The 22,771-nt window shown below is 43.1% G+C and overlaps 1 protein-coding gene and 1 long non-coding RNA gene across 15 annotated transcripts in view; one reads left to right on the plus strand and one right to left on the minus strand.

Annotated features, from left to right (window-relative positions):
- Positions 1–19,366, minus strand: part of LOC149857767 (E1A-binding protein p400-like) — a 38,741-nt gene extending 19,375 nt beyond the window's left edge. For 2 of the 13 annotated variants that reach the window (XM_090063044.1, XM_090063045.1), the window contains exons 1-19: positions 18,751–19,104; positions 18,419–18,598; positions 15,529–15,869; positions 12,994–13,179; positions 12,122–12,262; positions 11,648–11,705; positions 10,930–10,949; positions 10,348–10,405; positions 9,723–9,794; positions 9,016–9,393; positions 7,803–7,939; positions 5,995–6,164; positions 5,670–5,844; positions 5,440–5,576; positions 4,388–4,574; positions 3,389–3,555; positions 1,943–2,112; positions 559–723; positions 17–196 (exon numbers count right to left, since the gene is read on the minus strand). In XM_090063044.1, the coding sequence (XP_089919170.1) occupies positions 17–196; positions 559–723; positions 1,943–2,112; positions 3,389–3,555; positions 4,388–4,574; positions 5,440–5,576; positions 5,670–5,844; positions 5,995–6,164; positions 7,803–7,939; positions 9,016–9,393; positions 9,723–9,794; positions 10,348–10,405; positions 10,930–10,949; positions 11,648–11,705; positions 12,122–12,262; positions 12,994–13,179; positions 15,529–15,869; positions 18,419–18,518 (2,842 nt within the window). In that variant the 5' untranslated portion in view covers positions 18,519–18,598; positions 18,751–19,104. Of the gene's footprint in view, positions 1–16; positions 197–558; positions 724–1,942; positions 2,113–3,388; positions 3,556–4,387; positions 4,575–5,439; positions 5,577–5,669; positions 5,845–5,994; positions 6,165–7,802; positions 7,940–9,015; positions 9,394–9,722; positions 9,795–10,347; positions 10,406–10,929; positions 10,950–11,647; positions 11,706–12,121; positions 12,263–12,993; positions 13,180–15,528; positions 15,870–16,017; positions 16,143–18,418; positions 18,599–18,750; positions 19,111–19,303 lie in introns of those variants that run through there. The other 11 variants (XM_090063042.1, XM_090063046.1, XM_090063043.1 and 8 more) reach the window with 10 other exon arrangements.
- Positions 19,241–22,684, plus strand: LOC149857769 (uncharacterized). Of its 2 annotated transcripts, none has more exons than XR_016444217.1 (4): positions 19,241–19,292; positions 20,531–20,626; positions 20,908–21,061; positions 21,875–22,684. It is a non-coding gene; the product is annotated as an uncharacterized LOC149857769 (long non-coding RNA). The 2 variants fall into 2 exon arrangements; XR_016444216.1 differs by having other exon boundaries at positions 20,915–21,061.
- The last annotated feature ends 87 nt before the right edge of the window (positions 22,685–22,771 follow it).

Genomic DNA, 22,771 nt, shown 5'->3' on the forward strand with positions numbered 1-22,771 from the left:
GAAATATTGTACTTACTTTGCTGTGTTACTGCAGTAGAAGTTGACACATTGGAGTGATGGTCTACATGCTTTGTAAAACTAGTACTTTCAACAGGCTCAGACCCAGACCAAACAATAGATGGCAAGGCAGCTGGCCAGTGAGGTTGTAGTCCTAAGTATTTTAGGGTTGAAACTGAGACAATGTGGAAAGTGTTTCCTGCAATTGTAATTGTACAATTCAGTGAGTTCTTGCTATATTCATTTTGAACAGAACTACTGCCAATAAAAACCTTTAATAAAAAATTGAACAGTATCTTAGAACCATACATGATATCCAGACTTGCAAACTAAGTGAACAATGTGACTGCAACCCCATCCATACCATGCATTTTAAGTTAGCTTATCCCCCTTTAACTCAGCCTAAATGGAAAGAATTGTGAGAAGAAAGAACTGAGAGGAAAGATACATTCTCTACCCCTACCAAAACTTTACCATTTAAGACCAGAGCTTTCAACGATCAGATGCTTTGCTCTAAAGGATTTAGACAAAACAGCCATTGGAAGCTGAACAAGACAATACCTTCAAGCTGCAAAGGTTGTCCTCCAGTAAGCTGGCAGAGTTGACTATAAGACAAAGTAAATGTTTTCCCTTTAAAATGTAATGTTACAGGCATCTCTGGTTGAGCATTTTTGTCTTGTGCTCCAGTTACGGGGAATGACCAACCTAGTTTTTCCACCCTACCACCTATAACAGGACAAAAAAAAAAAAAAAAAGGTGTACAGAATTTAAAATGGAGCATTTGCATTCAGATCTTTACATATACAAATAGGCATGTGCTGTATCTCCAAGGGCTGGCATGGTCCACATTTGGTCTGCAGGCTGCAAGCTACTGTAAATTGTACTCTCTGTTCCAATACCAAGAATAGCTCCTTCAGCAGTCAAGTATTTCCTCCTCCCCCCACAAGCTCCAAGTCAATTGACTCATTTGATTTCTAATATTCTTCTTGGAATAAAAAGCCCCATCTGAAGGGCCCTCTCCTTCAAAGTAACTGATGGTTGGGATTAGCAGGAAACTAACAGTCTGAGGACACTTCCCACATCTGCATTTAAGCAGCATTTGCACCCATGTCTACATGAATTTTTAATAACTTCACAGAATGCCTAGCGCTTTAAAAAATTTGGCCCAGTAAATCTGGATTTCTAAGCCAATATAGGTATTTCCCTATCAGGTGATAATAGGGTTTCCCCCCCGACCCCATCAGCTTGTCTGCCAATTAAACTAGCCTGAAAATGAAATGTTAATTACTCACCTGTATAATCATCTATCAAATGAATTGAGATTTTTTATTTTTTATTTTTTTTTTTACAAATTATTTTCTATTTATGTAGTCATGCGTAAACTGATATCATTTGCAGGCTAACCATTAGCTCATAAGGAATTTAAGACATGTGCAGCAAGCAGGGGCACTGGAATGACTGAACAGTCTATGCCTACATATTTCAGGAGCTCAGAACAGGTCAAGATTTCCAAAGGCTGCATCCAATAATATTTCCCCCAACTCTAGTGGGTGCCTTATAGAGAAAAAGTCTTGTGAGCTGGAATGCCTAAATCTAAGTATCATAGATCAAAAGGAAATGAAGTTTTGTATACAAGAGAGAACAAAAAATGGCAGGTCAGTTTCATGAAATGGCTTTCACCAAATTGAAAAATCTATGATAAATTAAAGGTAGTCCATAACATTGGGAAATTTGCACAGCCATATTCATAATGAAGAAAAAATAATTTTCTATTTTGATGTTGTAACAGGACCCAGGTTTGAGGGTCTCAACAAGGGACCTCCTTTATATGAGTAAAAGGATACAAACATCTACATGGTACATAGTCATGATACCCCCAAAAACTCCAAGTACAACTGAAAAAGCTTTGGAAAGGAAAAACAATCTTTCAGCACATGGATCGAACCTTTCCTACTGCAATCTTCTGGAAAAGCAGCAAGAAGCAGTCTTCTTTGTACTTTACCACAATGAGCTGCCGTAGCCATTGTCGTATTTGCTGTGTGGTATACCTGGAGAGTAGGGAAATGTAGAGTTCTGCCCTCTGGTATCTGTCCATACAGCACCGGCTGAAATAACCTAGACATTATACAAATATATAGAAGTCATATTAGATTTAGCCAGAAAACTCTTGTCCAAATAAGTGAGTCAAGTTTAAGACCCAATAACTGAGTCTGGAGGAGTCATACAGCTGCAGAGAGCACAGCAAGAACAAATCTGACTCTTCCTCCCAGAGTTTCCCAGCATTCAGCAGAGATACTTTCTAGCACATCAGTTCAAAGGATTCAGCATACTTGCAAGCATACAGTCAATGCTAGGGGCTGGCACAGGCTGGGGGGGAGGGAAGCAGGATCATGGTCCCACCTCCACTGGCATATCCTGCAACTCCTACCACCAGGGGTGCTTTAGGGAGCAAATTATAACAGTTGAGGCTGGCTGCAGCAAAGGGACCCAAAGAACATGACCCTCAAGTGCCTACAGATCATTCAGGCCCAACCTAGCATGAAGCCCACTGACAATGTAAAAGCTGACTTCAAACTAACTTCTTTAGCATATGCTTTTCTTCAAAAAATAAAACCACACAGCAGCATATCGATTAATGAGCTCTAGCATCTTCCTGCCTGTGTGTATGTGTTTTAGCCACCTCCTCCAGTGTTGAGTTTCCTTCAGGTGTCACACAGATGCCTAGCAATATTCTCTAATACAAGGAGAACAGGACACACTTCCTCTTTTTTGTGTTACAGTGAGTTATTTACAAGCATTTGAGGCTATCACAAATAGTAACAGTCATTCTCAGCATCTGTCAACCAAGTCATTATTATTTACGAATTAACTTACGTTACTTATAACCTTTGTTCGGATGCAATTCTGTAACACAGCTCTAAAATTCTGCAAACTGGTCCCTTTTAACTTGGTTGCAGAGGGAGACCCTCAAGTTTTGGGTTTTTTTAAACAAAACAAAAGCTGGCTGTTTACAAAGTGCCTCCTTTCCTGCTTATTTTTTCAAGGAGCTGATCAGTCAGTCTGTTTTAGCAAGAAGCTCCGTAGGGAGAAAATTGTGGCAGATAACAGCTGACTGTTATCACAACCCACAATCCACCTCTCCCAAAACGAGAGACTAAGACTGCTGTCTTCTGACATGGCTTAAAAGTGCAGTCCTTCTGAATACCTCAACTGGCCTCTTATCTACTAAGGCAGCTTCCTTCTCTTTAGGTGACTGGCACATAACTTTAAGCAGCTCTAAGTCCAACAGCAAGAAAAAGAAAAATCAGAGAGGTCTGAATATCTCCTTTGTCCTACAAATATTATTCCCTTTATTTTTGGTAGTTTAGAATTATTTTCAAACTGTGCATACTTGCTCGGTCTGAGCTTTACTGGGTTGGGTCTGGGTGGAGTAGGAGGGATACTGCTGATCTCCTCAATGAGCTTTCTGGTCACTTTTTGGTTTGGCAGTCTTTGTGCCGCATAGCGTGTCATTTTGTCTTCCATCCCAATCAGATCAAAGAGAGACATGTCTGTGTGCTAATTTTAATTTAAAACAACAAATATAAAGAGAAAAAAAAAAAAGTCAGACAGTTTTAAAAGCTTACTCAGAAGTAAAGGGTTTTTTTGTCTTGTATAAAACAACTTAAGCCAGTAGGAAACCAGCACAGAATCCATATGATTTCACATGAAGCAGCTATAATTGTTTAGGAAATTCTGGTAAGCAAAGCCAAGGCAAATGCTGGGTGGTGTGTAGGAGATGAGAAGATAGGACAGCAGCCTCAATTTGAATGCAATGTAGGGGTTTCTTCTCCAGTCCGTTTCCTGCCTTCCCAGCACTGAGTCCTAGTCTTGCTTCCCCTGCCTTTTTATCTCCTTTATCCCACTGCTTTCACAAGCTCCTGGCTTTCCCCCAGTTTCCCCTCAAGCCTAACACTTTGATTTTTGCATCACTCAACGCAGTTTGTCATGTTTTTCCTACATTGCTTTCACAACAAAGGCTGCTGATGAAACCATGAGAAATTAAAGTCCTATGACTTAAATACGTGGAGTGTGGCTTCCAGTTTGCCCAAATCATCTGGCCCAAGAGTCTGATGTAGTTGAAGAAACATTCATAGATTAACTGGCATCTAAATGTGGCAAACACCAGACAGTGCTGATAACTGCTCACTGCTCAAGCACAGCTTACCATTGATAAATCTAAGCAATCATACCTAGAAGGGAAAAGCAATTCACTGTGTGCACTAGAAGACCGAACTGCAAGCAGCAAATGCCACTCCTTTCAATTATACTCCCCCACTATAGCCAGAATATTTGTTTTTCATAACCTAAGTGTTCCACAAGCACAAAAGGATTTCATTTTTCCACTAACCTTCCAAAGATCCCATTCCAGGGCATTCAGTACCAATGAAGGAATTGTATACTCTAGTGGCTCCAGTACGTAGGAGGAGCTGGAAAGCCTGGGATTTATCAGATCAGGGTGATTACAAATCTTTTGGAGCTGCATCAGAACATGAAGGACACTGACGAAATGCCCGCTCCTGAGAGCTTCTTGAGTTCTGTTTATTAAATAGAAGTAAACTTAAATCAACTCAATACAAAACTTCATTTCTGGTAGCCTAGCCTACATAGTCTTTCTAGCTCTGTAAACCCTTTTGTGGATCACAAAAGCATTAACAAAAAATCATAATAGTTTGTTAATACGTAATCAATTTATTGATAAAGCTACTCAACTGCTTTATTGAACACAAGTTTTCTACAGTTGCATTCAGGTCACTGGAAAGCCAGTGGAACTTAAAAGTGCTGAAACCCTGATCACGCAGGCCGCCAGGTATTAATGCAACTTTCTGTTTCTAAGTCTCTGAGGCTACTTGAAAAGTAACTATCAGTGTGAGAAATATCTATGAATGTGCAAGGTACTTGTAAAATTAAGGCCTTTTTTAACAGAGAGACTACACATTCCAATTTGAAAGTGTCATTAAAATTAAACATAATAAAATCATTTAAGAAAGGTTTGCTAACAACCAGCATAGGACTTCAATTACTTAAACTTAAGAACTGAATCTGAACACAGCTGAGAGAACGCATGCATATTTGTATATGCCAGATTGAAAGTTTGGCATAAGTATTACATACTCATTTAAACTCATTCCCTGTTAAAAAAAATTTCTAGCAGATTTGTCATGCTCATTTGGGAACACATGAATGACAGAAGTGATGGTATTTAGTCATCACACCATTTCATTTAGGAAGACTAATCTATCATCCAACATATTCTACGTATGCCTGATCTTTAGTCAAAAGTTTTATGACCAACTATTCACTTAAAAAAAATATTCCTGTTTCAAGTCCTCTTCCTGCAAGACCAATATTGCCTAACTTGAACAAAAGCAGCAATAAGATCCATGCATTAATTGTGTTTACCTTGGTTGAAACAGAACATCTTTATACATAGCTTTCTGCCGGTGAGAAAAATAACACTTCAGCACATGATCATATTTCTTTGTCAATTGTTTTTCCACTTGTCTTTTGGTTCTTTGAAAAATAAATGGTTGAGTTATCTAAAAAGAAATTGAAATCAAGTAATACTTAACTGGTATGTACCCATTGCAACAGATATTCAGATTGAAAGAGGATCTTTAAAATGGACATACTCTATGCAGTCTCAAAGCCATTTTCTGATAGTAATCTTCATTCTCCTTTTTAGCTGCATTTGTCACAAAATCCATGCAAGGTCTGGAAATTCCAGGAATCAAAAAACGTACCAGGGTCCACAGTTCTATCAAGGAGGTAGGAAGGGGGGGTTCTATCAAGAGTAAGCGATGCTGGCTGTGAAGAGAGAGAAAGACAGATACAGGATGAAGTCACTTCACAATTTAAATAAGACTTTCACCTTAAATTATACAACAATCAAATTATTTTCTGAACAAAAAATAGATAATACTATACAAGAAAAAATACTGAATTAATGATCCAGACCTTTGGAGCCTGCAGAGTGCCTCCCAGTGTTTCTCAGACAAATTTTTAATTTTCTGCCTCTCATCTATGACTAGGTACTTCCACTGCATTTTCGTGAAGACCTGGTAACTTTTGAACAGTTGCTTGTAGGAAGTAATACATATATTAAAATTGCTGAGTTTCATCCATTCCTGCAACACGAACAAGCCCATCGTAAAATATTTAATGTTTATATATTTTTAATTAAAAACTAGCAGGTACATTTCCTACTGGGATTAACATCTATTATTTCACACTTTTTTATGAACTTTTTCAAAGTTTTACATTCTAAAGTGTAAAGAAATGTTCAGTCTGTTTGAATAGCAATACTGTTAATCAGTTAATACAACTTTATTTACTTGTTGAATGTGGCCAACCAACTGGAACATACTATAACACATGATAACTATAACCTGATAAATGCAGACTACTATTTTTAAAATGCAACAAGAGTCAAAGCATACACACTCTTTAACCATCAGAAGCTTTAACGTCGGCCATCGAGAAAGACCTCAGAAGCCGGATAAATATTAGGGCTGTGCAAAGCTTTGGTCACTGATTCGATTTGGTGGAGGTTTGGCCCAATTCCGTGGCTGAATTGAACCAAAGGACCCTTTAATTTCCCTGAATCAAATCGGAACCCTCCAAATTGATTTGGAAAGATTCGGCAATTCGGACTTAGACACAGCTTTAAATGTTTTTTCTACACACCTCAAGGTACCAGGTGGTTCATGAGTGCTGCGATGCTGGGGCAGATGGAGCGTCCCCAGTGTGCTCGGCAGCAGACCCGGAAGTGGACCAGAAGCACTTCTGGGTCTGCTGCCAAGTGCTCTTGTGGGATGCTCCATGTGCCCCACCATCACAGTGATCATGAGCTGTGCCTGCTACCTTAAGGTATGTAGAAAAAACATTTAAAGCTGTGTCTGTCTGAATCACTGATTCTCCAAATCAGCATCAAATCTTCAGACTCAGATAAATTGAAGTCGGGGACAGTGATCCTAATCAACAAATCAAATCACTGTCCCTGCTGTCAAAGAAACCTGCGCCTGAAAAGAGCAGGGAGTAGTACATAGCAGCTGCATGCACCACCTGAAACTGGAGCCTGGCTGGCCAGAGCCACACTTTGATCGCTGGCCAGGTGCTGCATGCTGGATCACTACCGCTGAAGCTCCAGGAAGCCCCCAGGATGGCAGGTAAGGCTGCTAAGGCCAGCAAGGTGCTGGCCCCAGTCTCCCCTACCTCACCCAGGGTAACTTGCTATGCACACCAGAGCATGCACGCACAAGCATTCTCAGGGACAAGTAGCAGTGGCACAATTACATGCCGCTGCTATTTGTCCCCGGGGGACACATGTGCGCTCGTCTGGACGCACCCAAGAAATTCAGGCCCAGAAAAACAAAGCAGATTATCATCAGCTGAATTCTGGGAAGTAGCTCACACTGATCACCAAAAGCAAGACAGCACTAGTGCCCATTCTCACTCAAAAAAACCCAACTTTCTTTTAAAGGAGTTTACCTGTATAATCAAAAAACAAAAAATGTAGAAGGGAGACAGTCTTGTCTGAACGTTCTTAACTGGAGCTGCTGCCTACCTTAGTATGGTTAAACAGTGCCCTGAGAATGAAGTTGAAAAGTAAGTTTACGATTTCACAGCTATTTTGGGGGGGAAAATCTCAAGATAAATCACGACCAGGCAAACACCATCACAGACACTGTTTGCTAATCATAACACACTGCTTATTTTGCCTTTACGCCATGCTATGCATTTCACAAATGAGTTTCTTTCAGTACCTGTCTTTTTTCTGCAAATTCTCTTTGCCTAGCAAAATATAGAAGAACCTTCAATTCAGGGCACCAGCGTTCCAGTTCATTTTTCCATTTCAACACGTTACAGTTCTGGGCCACAACAAGATGCGGACCCCAGTTACCTATGGAGGTAAACAACAACTGTTGAGAAAAGTGCTACTTATATCAGGAGCCTGTAAAAGAGATGCAACTTGAAGATAGAGCTTAAAGGCCAAGGATGTCCAGACAAATTAGGGATGAGCAATTATTTGGGCCCGTGGGCCACATAGGCAGTTCTGGGGAGCTGGTGCAGGCTGGTCAGTGCCCCACTCCCTGCCCTCCGCAAAAAGCTCAGAGCCCACTCTCTACAGTTCCTCCCCACCACTGCCACTAGAGCCCAGCAGCAGCTGAGCGCACAGCCTGGGCCCCAGCCTTGGCCCAAACCTGCTCTGAACTCACCCCAGTCAGAGCAGACCAGCTGGGACCTGTGCACACAGCCCTGTCTCTGGCCCGCCCTACACCTGTGCCAGACTGGGCTGCCCACAATGAGCGGTGATGGCAGTCAGGGAGAAGCTGTTATTGGGCACAGGAGAAAAGCAGCCACCTCATTGCTGCTGCTGGGCCCATCTGTCTGCAGCCACCCAGTGCCCCCACCCCAGGCTGCTCTGTGGCTCCTCTGCACTGCCACCTCTACTCCACTGACATCATTGTGGGCAGGCAGTGGGGGCAGACTGTGGTGGGGACTCTGTGTGCAAGTCCCAGCTGACCCAGAGCTGGTTTACTCCAGTCAGAAAGGGTCCAAAGCAGGCACAGAGCAGGCTGAGCCCAGGCCAGGGCTGTGCACACAAGTCCCCACCAGTACCACAGGGCTGGGGCCAGTGGCAGTGGTCGCTGGAAGAAGCCACCGCCATCCGGGCTGCTTAGAAATGCAGTCCAACTGCAGAGCTGCCCCAGCCTTGCTGTGCACCGAGGAGTGGCAAGACTGCCATGGGCCAGATAGCACCCGAGACAGGCAGGACCGAGGGACTGGCCACAGGCCGGACAAAGTCCCTCTGCAGGCCACATTCAGCTTGGGGGGCTGTATTTTGCCCACCACTGATATAAAGAGACTTGATTTTAGGTAAGTTTTCCTGATTATTTAAAATAAAAATAAATAACATTGCCAAGTAAAGTATGAGGAATACAGATTTCCAGGTAAAAAAGCAGCATCATGTCCTACCTTCACTACAAGCCAGGTGTGCAAATAAGGCAGCAACCTGTATAGTTTTGCCAAGGCCAGCCTCATCTGCAAGAACACCATTAAGATTCTTCTCATATAGCTTCACTAACCAGTCCAGCCCAAGCTTCTGATAATCTCGGAGTGTCCCATGCTGTCGGGACGGAGCACAACATTTGACTGCTGTTGCGATTTGAGCACTGCCTTTAGATAACAGCACTTCTGCAGCAGCAGCAGCAGCAGCAGCAGCAGCAGCAAACTCTGCTACATCTCTCATGCATTTCTTTATGGCACCTTTACACTGATCGATGCCAAGGAAAGAGTCTATGAGCACCACTTCCTCTCCAGTGCTTTTCCTGCCACTCACAGATTCTTCCATTTCTACACAAAGAAGTAAAATCATAAGATGGTCTGTAGCTGTAATTCGTGTTTCAACAACCAATTTGTCACAGTCCATAGCTAAGCATTTAAGAAAATGCTATTTTGTCCATCTTCATTAAGGGTGAAAACAAGAACTCTGGACTAGGACAAACATAAATATTAAGATCTGTTGCATGTAACAATTAAATTTGATATCTCTCCAAGTCAAATACAATGCCCGGAGACAAACAACAGTTTAAAGACACACTTTTCAAAAGATACCCATTGTGGAAATGTGTCTTGATACCAATGTTTAGTGTATGCGTGTGTTTTCAATTAAATCTGCCCACCTCTTTTGGCTAAATAGGTCAGTTCAGCTTGACAAGCCACGTTTTGCACTTCAGCGTTCTCGTGATCTTCCTCTAAATTAAGCATAAGCAATATCAAGCAAGAAGGCTAGCAAGTTCTTGCCATGCCTACAACTTTTCTGCAGCAGGCCAACCATGTATTCACTGAATACGTGTAACCGTCATTTACAGAATCTGACCTTTACTGACAGCTGTGCAAGGAACAGCAGCCTCCAAAAATAGACAAGATTGAGAAATATAATGTGCAACACCTAGTACTGAAATCAAAGGTTAGCTCTATTTACTTTCTGTGAAATTAAAGTTCAGTTTCTTTGCATGTTACAAGGACACCATAGCAGAAGATTTTTATTCTTGATTGCTATACTCTATGCTGTTTCCTTTTAAAAACTTTTTAAAGTTAAGAACACAGCTAAGCTAATTAATAATTAAGGTCTGCACGTGCCATTTTAAAAAAAAGAGATAGCACTAAATTTGGAACAATTTACCTTTTAAACAGAAATTATATGGATATAAAAAAGGTACGATAATTAAATAGCAGGTCATAAGATGGTATAAACAAGAAATCCAACATGTATAACTGAAGTAAATTAAAAAACACAACACAGACCTTTGTGATCAGTAAGCAAGGTGACTGCTTCTCCTTTTCTCCCAGGTATTGCTGGATCCTAAATAATAAAATATTTATTCACGTTATAAAGCCCATACTTCAAAATGAAAGATAAAAAAATACCATCACTAGCAGTTGTAGTTTCATAAGATTATTTCTCAGTTTCCAAAACTAACTTTACATAATCACACAAACCCTTAGTTAAAATACGTTACAGGGCCCCAGTTTTACAAATACACGTACCAACATGGGTTTCTTCACCCACCTGAAGCCTCACTGACTACAACAGAACAGTAAGGCCATACACTGAACTCTGCTAATGTCTTTTTAGGGCCAAAACCTAAGCGTGCTTTCAGAAAGGCCAGATTTGTTTTCCAACAATGAACTTGGAAGAGGGGGAAAACCAAGATTAAAAACATGCATGTCTCATTTTTAAATGAAAACAAAAAATATATTAAAAAAATAACAGCTTGTAGGAAGGTTCCAACCTTTGACTGTACATCATTACAATTTCTTTCAGAACTGTAACATTACCACAACCGAAAAGCAGACTTATTAATTTTCTGATTTACCACTACATACCTTAATTCTTCTATTAAGACCTGAAAATTGATAGATTACAGTTAAATGTCACATTTCTAATACCGACCCAAAAAAGCACATCTTATGAAACATCTTTAATATATTTTGCCATTGTCATTTGTTTTCACAACCCAAGGGAAAAGTCATATACAGTATTAAGAACTGTAGTAAATGAAAGTCAGCGAGGGTCTCATTTGTGTTCAATGTTATATAAGAGGACTGAATTCTCTCTGACATCACATGCAACTCCACTGGAATGTGAGTATAGACCAGGGGCGGGCAATTATTTTGGGCGGAGGGCCACTTACTGAGTTTTGGCAAGCCATCGAGGGCCACATGACAGGCAGCCAAGGGTAGCCAAATATTAATTTTCTAAATTTTTTAGGGGCCCTGCAGGCCGGATAGAATGGCCTGGTGGGCCGCATCTGGCCCACAGGCCGCATTTTGCTCACCCCTGGTATAGACCCAACTATGTTGGGTCTTGCTAAGAGGTACCAAATTAAACTCTGCACAGGAGCAAGAGGTTCACAACAGGAAGGTAGGCATTCGGTCATCTCGGAAAGAGCTTCAGCTACTTAAAAGTAAAAGCTAGCTTCATCCACATGGGAGAGAGAGAAGTCACTTATACAAAACCATGGAGTAAGCCACTTTTGTTAAAATTGTGTTTTGATGGACTTTCACTGCTTCCATCTGACTTCTCACCCTGGGGACCAGTTACCTCTTAGTGAATTCTTCCTTCTCTCTTCTAACTCCACTTGCAGTTTTAATTCTACCACCTAAAAAAAAACAGTATAGAAGAAAGCAGAGGGAAGAGGAGGACAACAGAACACAAATGAGGTTAACTGCCTTTACCCCTAAAGAAACATATGAATTAGTCTATATTTTTCAGCAAGGACAGGCATCCTTCACATGCTGGCTTACCCCCCTAAATCACAGCCAGTTTTTACTGGCTGCTTTAAAATTCGTACTTGAAAGAACCTTAAAATGCTTTGAAATCAGTGATATAGGTTGTAGCCATGTTGGTCTAAGGCAGCGAGGAACTCAAAAATACTGGGTTTGTAGCTATATTACTCTTACAGCACAGAACAAAATAACTGCTATGCAGCCAATGATATGGCCCAATTTTTTTTCAATACCATTATTATGCCCCTCTAAGAATTTAGACAACTGTATGGTGTCACAATACATGTACCTGTTTAATACTGAACCAGAAATGCTCAATTTCTCTGGCAACGGAAGCAGCAATGCACCTCAACCGATTCTGTTGCTCTTTCTTGCCTCTCTCACTCCAGAGTTTCTTATCTTCGTGGTACTGAGTCACACTTCTGACCAGCTGTATAAAAGTATTAGGGGTGTTTCATTTCAGCTTCTCACTCTACATTATACCTATTCATTCTACTTGTTACAATGGGTAGACGAGAGCCCAGGCTTACATAATCACCAAAATCATAATCGTTCATACCAGGCTTACATTGGTATTTTAAACAAAGCATATTAGTCTCACAGCAGGTTAAAACTCCTAACAAGTGTCAGAGATGTGGAAAGTATTGGCATCTTTTGACTAGTCCCTTGGAAAATGCCAGACTGTCCCATCAGTGCCTGCTCACTTAATATCCCACAGCTGAGGTGTCTTTAGACCATTTCAAGAGAGAGACGAAAGATAAGAGAGTTATATTCTAACCTACATTCATTTTACTTACATTGCACAACACTAGAAAAATCAACTGCTCCAATCTATCTATCTGCACTGATGCTAGTTGAGTATGGGAAGAACTAAATTCCTATACTGAAAACAGAAGGCAACGCGCAGAATTACAGGGTTCTGTGAAAGTACAAAGGAAGCATTTTATGTAGTGTTTTGAAACTATTTCACAGTAACTCTTAATAACCCTCTTAGAGATGAGTGAATGGGAGGGAAGTTAAGAAAACTACCCAATGTCACACAGACAGTGGCCTAGCCAAAAAACAGGCCTCCTGAATTCTGACTTTCAGTGCCCTGGCTCCACCCATGAGAACACTGCCTGATCTCCAACACTGCATTTGAAACAAAAACACCCACATTACCTTCCTGGCAGTTGCCACTTTCCATCTTCTCTCTTGAGCAAAGTCCGTTGCCATCCACTGCATTTCTTCCAGCAGGTAATCCTGGTGTGATTTGGGTCTTGAAGCTTCCTGAAGCTTAGGCAAGCGCCTCATGGACCATAAACCTACCTTCCTGAGGTCTGCTATGCATTGATGGATTTGGTTTTCCTTAAAACAAGAGAAACCAAAACTTAGCGCTCACTACATAAACACAAAAGAGTAATCACAGACATTGACACAAGTGACAGAACCAGGCACCACTCTGTTCTCAGACATGTTCCAAGCATTTTACCTTACACTATATTAAAAGCAAAAATCATCTAATAGCTTTATTGAAGCAGTGATTTGACACCTCAAGAAATACAAGGAAGTTCAAGATAGGGTGATGCTGCCTGATAACTTAAAAAAGGAAATATCACGCATTCAAAAGATGAAAGCAATTAAAAGAGAACAGCCTATGTTTTCTTTCCACTGTTACTTAGGAAAGTTGGGGGGAAGGTGAGATGTTGGCATTACATGCTGTATGGTTTTATTGTTTGGAAATGAGCAACTGGAGGTTTGAGGAATCGAAATACTTTGGCTGGAAGATCCAGTTTATTGGTGCTTTTAAATTTTGGGAAGCAACGCCTCACTCTGGATTGGCACAGATAAATGAAAATGAATGTGCTGCTTGATGCAAATCACTTTTAGCCAGTTGTGTAAGGTGTTGGGGGAACGCCTTGGCACGTCAATACTTTGTGCCATATTGCTTCCTAATGGGCAGTTGCTTTCTGCTGAAAACTGCAGGACCTCCTGTGAAACCTTACAGAGCTTACAGTGAGAGGCTGTGAGCTATGGGACTCTTCAGCCTGGAAAAATGCAGGCTCAGGGGTGATCTGGTGACCACCTGTAAGTTTATCAGGGGTGCGCATCAGGATCTGGGAGAACGTTTGTTCACAGAGCGCCCCAAGGGATGACAAGATTGACTGGTCACAAACTCCTCCCTGACCGTTTCAGGCTAGACAGAAGGAAAAACTTCTTTACTGTCCGAGCCCCCAAGGTTTGGAATAGACTACCACCGGAGGTAGTTCAGGCACCTGCCTTAAACACCTTCAAGAGACATTTGGATGTCTATCATGCTGGGATCCTATGACCCCTGCTGACTTCCTGCCCTTTGGGCGGGGGGCTGGACTCTATGATCTTCCGAGGTCCCTTCCAGCCCAACGTCTATGAAAAGAGAGGATTCTGCCCACCCACCCCCACCAGAGAAGATCTTCACTAATAGTTAATCAGTAGTGATTTCTGGCTTAGAAAGGACAGCAGGGGGAGCCTCCTATGCTACTTTGACAATCGTGTAGGGAATAATTTTATGAATAAGCTTTGATATATGCACTCACATTGACAATGGGAGCAGAAAGCTACAGAATGAGGATCTACCTAACTTATCCTGCTAAATGAAGGATTGATACTAACTTCACAAGTGTTTACATCCGAGGTCAGACTGGCATATCTACTGCATTTTATCAAACATGTAAAAACCTTTCTGCCACTAGTTGGGATTTCTTCCTTCTTAATGTATAAATACCAAGCAAGAGTCAAAATAACATTCTGTATAGTTACATCTCTAGCTACCATTCTGTAGGCTCTTATATGGAACAGGTTCTACTCTCTGGAGGAAAAGATCAACTGGACACACTTTTATCAGTTAAGTTGATGAAGATTCTCTGAATAAGGAAAAGGCAAATACTTCGGCCCTCTCCTTGTGCTCTGTTATTGCTAGAGATTTGCCCGTTTGGTTAAGAGAAACTGGACTACAGCTACGATTCCCACAGAGCACTCTAAATATGGCCAAGCACAGATTTTTAACCATAAGTTTATAATTAAAATCCAGTTTGCAAGGCATTCCATTAGGAAAAATCATTATTGCCATTATTGGCCCCAATTTGCTCCTTCCCTGGAAATCACAGTTACAGCAAAGACTACATAACCACGAGAAATGAATGACCTCACCTCTAGAGGTATATGGGGTCTGCCCCAACATGGAAGGAACACATTGTTAGGACACAGTTAAAAGTTAGCGTGCCAAGCCCCATTTGTACCTATTTAAAAGGCAGCTTCAGGCAGCAAGATTTTGTCAGCCCAAAGCCTTTCACATGGAAGAAATTCACTTAAGGAAAAAATGTAACTCAGTGCAGTAAAACCAAATAAAATGAGATTTAAAAAAGTTTTAAAGCACCTGGGTCAGATATTAAGCCAAAACAGGAAAAAAAGAAGATTAAGGGATATTTATTGCACAAAAATAAAGAGAAAGCAACAGGGATGTGACAGTCTTCTCCAAGACTCTACACTAATTTTTTTTACACCTCACCTGTTCCTTGGAATTTTCTCTTCCCCATAAACACACACATAACCAAGTCGTGGTGAACGCGTAAGGGGAAAAGCTTACAGGCATTTCCCAAAGCACAGCACAAAATACCACAAGTCCTAAAATATTTCATACAAGATACTTGTATAAAAAGATTTTTCTAATTGGAATACCTGACGCTGCGTTGGAGCTCGCTGCCTCTGAGCCCGGCCCACTGGCTGTACCTGATGTTTAAGGGAAGTCACAACCTGACTACGTGAAGAAACAGGTACATTTTGTGGCTGGGGCTCTGCACAAATCTGCAGTTCATCTAGACTCTCCACCTGGGGTGCTGGGGGTTGCTGCAAAACCTGTAGCGTGACTGCATGAGCTGCTGTGGCAACTTCAGGGGGTTGCAACCTCCCACAGAGCTGAGGTAAAGGAGAGTGTAACCTCGTCACAGTCTCTCCAGTTTGTTGTTGGCTCTGTTTCTTTTCAGCAAGTCGCGCCGTTTGAAGGATGGGCAACATTCCACCTGCAAAGCAAGAAAAATGTGACAAAATAATCTTAAGAGTCAAAACACCATATTTAACCAGCAAAAAGAAAAAAAAAACAAAACACATTTTTGAGAACCAGCTTGTTTGTTGCAGGACATCGGCATCACTGCAAACCAAATTACATACCTAAAGCCTGCAAAGCAATCAGTGTATTCAAGTGGGCAGAGGATTGATGCTGCTCTTTAGGCAGAAAGCAGGCTGAGTTTCTCCTTATACAGTTGCAAGAAAGAGGCAACAGCTAGGCAACCAGCCTGTGTAACACAATATCAAATGATCAAAAAGGAACGATTCTGCTGCAACAACATCAATTAAGAAAGACAGCAAATGAGACACAGAGGGGAGAAAACCGAAGCTCAAAGCTTGGATGTGCAACGCCCATTAAGTTGCTAGGAATTTTCTCTAGAGGGGGGTTTATCTTATATTAATTGGTATTAGGTGTAATGTTCCAATTAGAGTATATATAATTTAAGCAATTATCTTTAATTACAAAGCTAAAACCAGACTAGCCACAGTCACTTGCATTATTAAAAGTTTACAATAAAGCTCTAAACAGCCGTACTGGGTCCGTCAGTTTTTATTTTCAAACTTCTCTCCGGTAGCTAATACCGATGGTGCGAACTTTTGCAGACAAAAACTAGGACTGTGAAAACATTCCCACGAGAACAACACTAGTCATTTTACTGTAATATGGTGGCCCTGCTGTAGAAAGTCTTGCTCATTAGAGCACTCCCTATACCAGCTGTGGCTCAGCCTCATTATGTGATAAACACCCTCAAATCTCCACTGATTTCAAAGGAAGTTAAGACAGCCAGCTCTTCACAGGGCAATCATTTTCCATTCCTTACTTTACTGCTGTAATTGGCATGATCAGAATTGTAGTGAACTGAACAAATCCTCTGAATGATCCAGTTTGAAACCAATATAACACGCTGGATGAAAACAGCCACACTTAAAATGACCCTTGGAGGGAAACAGTGAGCAGGCAGTATGTAAATAAATCACACACACACAAAAACCTTGACAAACCCACTAATGCGGCATACTATAACTGTTATCAAGGCCAACGGTATGATTTTAAAGGCAATTTTTTTGTTTGAATCAATGTGAGACACAGACCTTGGTAAGAGAGCTGATACTTCTATAATACTACATTCAGTGAAGGACAGAAATCCTGGGGTGACACAGTTCAGAAATAATGGAGATTATCTGATTAAACTGCTGCTAAAATAAAGGAACTTGAACTTGCATGTAACAGAGCTGCTGAACTTAAAGGAGTAAGCATCTTTGTCTCAGAAAGACTGTTTTGGGAAAAAGGAAAGGGAAGTTAGTTCTCTAAAAAGTGTCTACAAAAAACAAGACTGCTTGATTTAGAATATCTGATTAAGCAGCTCTTACACTGAAACCTGAAGCCAGATAAAGCATATTTGTTTGGTGTCAATATACTGTTACAACTGGGTTTCTATCATACTGGCACACACAATTATGAACGCCTCTGGCTTTTCACAAGGAACCTGTTTAAATTTGAAACAAAGCCAGAAGGATTTCTTAATTTCCTTCCCATTATACAAGAATGCTAGATGCCCCGAATGTGATATAAGGAACAAGCATAGCATCCACTGGATCTGGTAATGCTCTGCGTCAAAGCTGAGACCCATCTCCACAGGAAGCCGAGGAGAAAGAAAGAAGAAAGAAAAATGAGCAAGCATTATTTTATACATGACTAGCCAAAGACAGTCAGGTCTGTTTCTTTTCTGTTACCATGTGATGAATTCCATACCATTTCAAAAGTAGAGAAACTAATCATTGGAGAAATGAAGGAAAATTCATAAACACTGAGGTATGCCAGCTGCCAGAACCGGCACAGAGCAATCAAGATCTGAAGCTGACTGGTGGTGGCACAACTAAAATCAAGAATGTTTCACGCTATGTCAAAGGCAGGAAGATCTCCCCAGCAGGTGCATGTAGCAATACCTCATTATACCACCAGGAAGCAACAAACATCCACAAAGTTAGGAGATGCTTTGTAAGAAGGGTTCAGAAGGATTTCCCCTTTCCTGAAGCTGCTTCTTTAAAAACAAGTGCAATGACTGAAAGAAAAATGTTAGTCTAGGATGAAGGCAAACCCGTGTTTCATAGACATTTCATAGACATTAGGGCTGGAAGGTACCTTGGAAGATCTCTGAGTCCACCCCCACCGTGTTAATCATGGGTGTCCTGATCTGTCCCTTCACCTACACTTAGTGGCAACCGTAAATCCTCCTGGATCACAGCGTATGCATGAGGGCCACCCAGACCTTCGATGCATGTGCCTGGGCATGAGTTTTTAGAGGAGCGGAGGCTGAAGGAGGCAATAATATTTGCATCACATACCCGCAGCTCAGAAAGTCCTTGCCCCAGCTACAACAGCAAGCCACAACACTATGGTATCAAACTGCTTTAAAGAGTCCACCAGGTGTTTCAAGGTTTCCTAATCTAACCCAAAGCAGGATTTCTCTTTGAACCAGATCGTGCACTTGTGGGATAATACCTGTGGCTATGTGAAGATCTATATATGGAGGATCCCTCTGTTTCTCCTTAATATTCATGACTTCCAAAGGCATTTCTAAAAGCTTTCCCCAAATCGCCATCCCTCGCACGCAATCGCTGTTCTTTCAGGACGCACACCAGAAACAAACGGTTTCGCCGCTCCTTTGCGTTGGCCAAAATGCTGGAGGCGGCAAGCGAGAGAGGAACAGAAACGTCCTCGGTCATACCCAGCTCGCCGCCCCCGTCAGCCCCCGCGTGACAAGCCCAGGGAACCTGCCGACCGGTCCGACCCAGTCAACGTGGGCTTTTTAAGTGACGCAAGGCAACGCTTACCTCGTCACGGAGGGAACGAGCCACGGCTCTCCCCCCCGGTGTAGCCAAACCCATCCGAAAACAGCACCGAACACTTCTCTTGGACAACGGTCGCTCGCGTAGACTTGTCACCTGTTGGCGGCACGAGAAGCAGGTCACGGGAGGCTAGGAAAGGAGCCCCTTCAGGACACGCGTCTACAGGTGGGCGCGGGACTCCCGAACACGGGCAAAACCCCACTGAGACTGGGGGGGGGTTCGTTCCCTTGCGGCGCTGGGCTCTGGGGAGGAAGGCGACACTCGTGGAAGGAGGGGATGGCGACTGGCCCCTCGTCCTGCCCTGGGGCAATACTGGGCCCTGCAGCCTCCAGAGCACAGGCCCTAGTGACCCCCTCAGCCCTGGGGCCGCCAGCCCCGGCCCCGCCCCCTCAGGCCTGGCTCCGCCCCCACAGCCCGGCGGGGGCGGGGCGCGTGGCGGCGACTCTAGAACACTGCCCTCGCCCCGCCCCCTCCCCGAGGCCACGCCCCCACGAGACCACTGCAGGTTGCCGCGGGGAGAATGCCGGGTGGGCGATACCACTGCGCGGCTACTTGCGTGGATCAGCACCGGGGAGGGACGGGAGGGGGGAATGGAGAGTCCTGGGGACGGGTGCCCGGCTGGGACAGACTGCAGAGCGTTTACGGACGCCTGCGCTTTTACCGCTAGGGGCGCTGGGGCCGTGGACGGCGGCGGGGAGGAAGCTCCCCTCGCGCTGTGCTGCGGTCAGCGCCTTAACGCTCGAGTTTCATGTCAAAATGACAGAAAACGCATAAACAAACAATAAATAAATATACAGAAAAGGAAAAACGAAACCTCATAGAGAGGAACAATAACACGCAAAAGAAAAATCAAGGGAAAAGGAAAAAAAATAATAGTTCAATTAAAAAAAATGAAAGCGCTAGAAAGCAACATACAGGAAATAAGCCAAATATAAAACAAACGCATAAAAATCAAGAGGTCATTAAAAATAGCAAAACAAAGTAAAGAGAAGAAGGGTAATAAACCAGGGTCGCATGGTTGCAGCAAGCAGCCCCCGGGGCGCGGGGCTTCCCACGGGGCCGAGCAGACCCGGGAGCCCGGTGGGACGGGGTGGGCCGCGCCGACCGCGCGCGCTTCCAGCCGGTCCCAGTCTCTGTCGCACACAGTCCCGTTCCCTTTTACCAATCTAGTGCTCCCAGAGACCCCGCTCTCCGGCTGGGCCGAGCGCTGCTGGCGCAACGTTACCTTAAACCAACACCTCTTGCTTTCCCGTAAGGGCCTCCAACAGGGGAGGCTGCAAGCGACAGGAGCAAACCCACTTATACCCTGGTCGCTCTCCCTTTCAGCATCCACGCTCTGCCCGTGACACAGGTATACTTTTTGCAGTTCAGACCTCTCATTTTTCACCAGTCATTTTGAGTTGCTCTTGGCCCCGTGGCGCTTGGGTTTCCTGAGCAGCAGCACGGCCTGGATGTTGGGCAGGACCCCACCTTCGAGCTGCTGGGCGAAGCGGCAATTGCCGTTTTGCTCCTCGGCGTTGGGAATGGCCAGCTGCAGGTGCCGAGGGATGATGCACGTCTTCTTGCTGTCCCTGGGCCATGTTGCCCCCCTCTCAGCCATCAGGTACTCCAGCACGACAGCCATAGAGACAAGGACTCCAGCGCCATCCCGTTCAGCATACTTACCCTTTTGGAGCAGCCAATGCACATGGTCCACGGGAAGCTGCAATCCTGCCTGTGTGCATCGAGACTTGACCTTAGCCCTTTACTTCCCTGCTTTCCCCAGCCCTACTTATCACGAGCACCTTCCACCGAAACAGGAAACGGACCAAGACGGAGCAATGATCTGACCTGTAAATGGCAGTCCTTGCATTATGCTGATGTAAGTGTCTCTACAGGAAAGGCCTGGGAGAGTTGCTGTGCTGCTGCTCTAATGACAGCAACACAGACTAGACTGCAACGATCTTCGAAGTATTTTGTATGGGATTGTAAGAATCTCACAGAGGCACGATGGGCTTGCCCGTTGAATCAAACATCACCATGAAGGAGGGCATAACCCAAGCACTGCAATACTGGCAGGTGCGGGAATGATGCGTAGCTGCTTTTTTTCTTGCATCGCTTATTTATTTAAAAAGGAACCAAAACTATTCCTGATTTTTTGAGTTCACAGAATAGCTTCATATGGGGGCAGAAGAGGAAGGAATGATCAGGAAGATTCACGAGGAAGAGATGGTGTGGTGGATATCCCACCCATGTCACTCAGTAATGCTGGAATTGGAATTGATCAGGGCAGGATCCTTAAAAGCAGGAGCTCCAGGTTAGTGCCAAAACCTCAGAAAGAAAGAACCTGGTTCAATGGCTATTTAAGAATTTTATACGAAGTGAAACAGCAACAACAGGAGAAAAGGGGAGAGGACTCGCTTCTGCCTACCTTACATCATCAGGGTCTTTAGGGTACATTCCCCGTGGGTATGTGGGTGCAAAGAATTTGAAGCTGGCCTCCTGTAGTTCAAGTGAATATCCAATTCAGAGGTTCCCAAACCCCGGACCACAAAGGGTTGGCTGCCAAACTGGAAGTCCAAAAGTGAACAGCGTACTGCAGGCTGGCAGCCAGTCCCACAATACGCCGCTCGCTTACAGTCTGCAGCAAGCTGGTCCGCAGTTTGCCGGTCCACGGTCACTTCCAATCCACAGTTTGCTGGTCCATGGTCTAAAAAGGTTGGGAACTACTATCCTAATTCATTCGACTAGTGAGTAAAGAGGATCCTTTTCCTCCCTGGGCTTGTGACACTCACCTTTTGTGGTTATTTTTTAAAACTGCCATAATATGGGACGTGTTCCACCTAAATCAAATAAAATTTAATTCAACCAATTTAAACAAACAAACAAAAAAAACAACCAACCAACCAACAACTTTCCCTCTTGAATTAGCCAAACATTTTTGGCTTTTGATTTTTTCAGTTGACAGCCAAATTGAAAAATTAACAACTTGTACAGTCACCTGAGGAAAAGAAGGCAAGCTGACCAGTTCTGTCCAACTTGTATGCTGGGCACAAAGTAAGCTAACAGCACGCCAAGCGAAGTTTTGAATGTGAACGATCCAATTTTTTGTTTCGTTTTGTTTTTATAGGCTACAAATAAGAATTCCCACCGCCATCAACCGAGTTGTCCGTATTCCCATGGCATTCCCCACAGATTGAAATGCATTTAAGAGAAGGAAAAAAGGTTATCGTGATCAAGCTAAGTTGTCCAAAACAGGCATACAGGCAGTCCTCGACTTACAAGGTTTCGAGTTACAACGCTTCACACTTACAACGTTTATAAATCGATGCGACTTTATGATGTCAGTTTCGACTTGTACAACGCTTGATCCAATGCGACACCAAGCCAGCGAACAGGTTCGCTGCGTCGCCCATCTCTCTGGAGAACATCTGTCCAAACTTCCTTGGACCCTTTCTTTAAGAACCCAGACGAGACTCCAGAAAAACCTGCAGCCAAGACTCCCGAGAAGAATCCAGCCAAGAGCCTTTCAAAAAGTCCAGCAAAGTCACCTCAAAGAGGTCCTTTCAAATCAATGATTGCTACTTACAATATAAATACATTCACGTAACTATATTACTCATCTATAATTGATTGAGTACAAAAGTCTGGGTTATTTTTGGTGAAAATAGGGTAATCGGGCCTTGGTTCAGGAACCACTCTCTCATTTATAACATTGTTTCTTATGAGAAAATTGGTTTCGAGTCGCAATGTTTCTACTTAAGATGCGGTTTTCAGGAACCAATTGTGTTGTAAGCCTAAGGACTGCCTGTATAAACAAAAAAATCTAGGGAGAAAGCACATTTTCTGCAGACAGATTGAGATGTGCCTGTTACTAGACAAATATAAACCAAGATGCTCTGGAAATAAAGCCTCCAATTAAAAACCAAACCAAAAAACACTCTCTCTCCTGCAAGAATCAATTACTTGACATTAAACGAGAAATTATTCCGGCAGAACTGGATCCCAGAAGGAATCAGAAGGCCAC

This window comes from Crocodylus siamensis, chromosome 9 (assembly GCF_052110815.1).
Source record: "Crocodylus siamensis isolate JL-2025a chromosome 9, ASM5211081v1, whole genome shotgun sequence".
NCBI classification, from domain to species: Eukaryota; Metazoa; Chordata; order Crocodylia; family Crocodylidae; genus Crocodylus; species Crocodylus siamensis.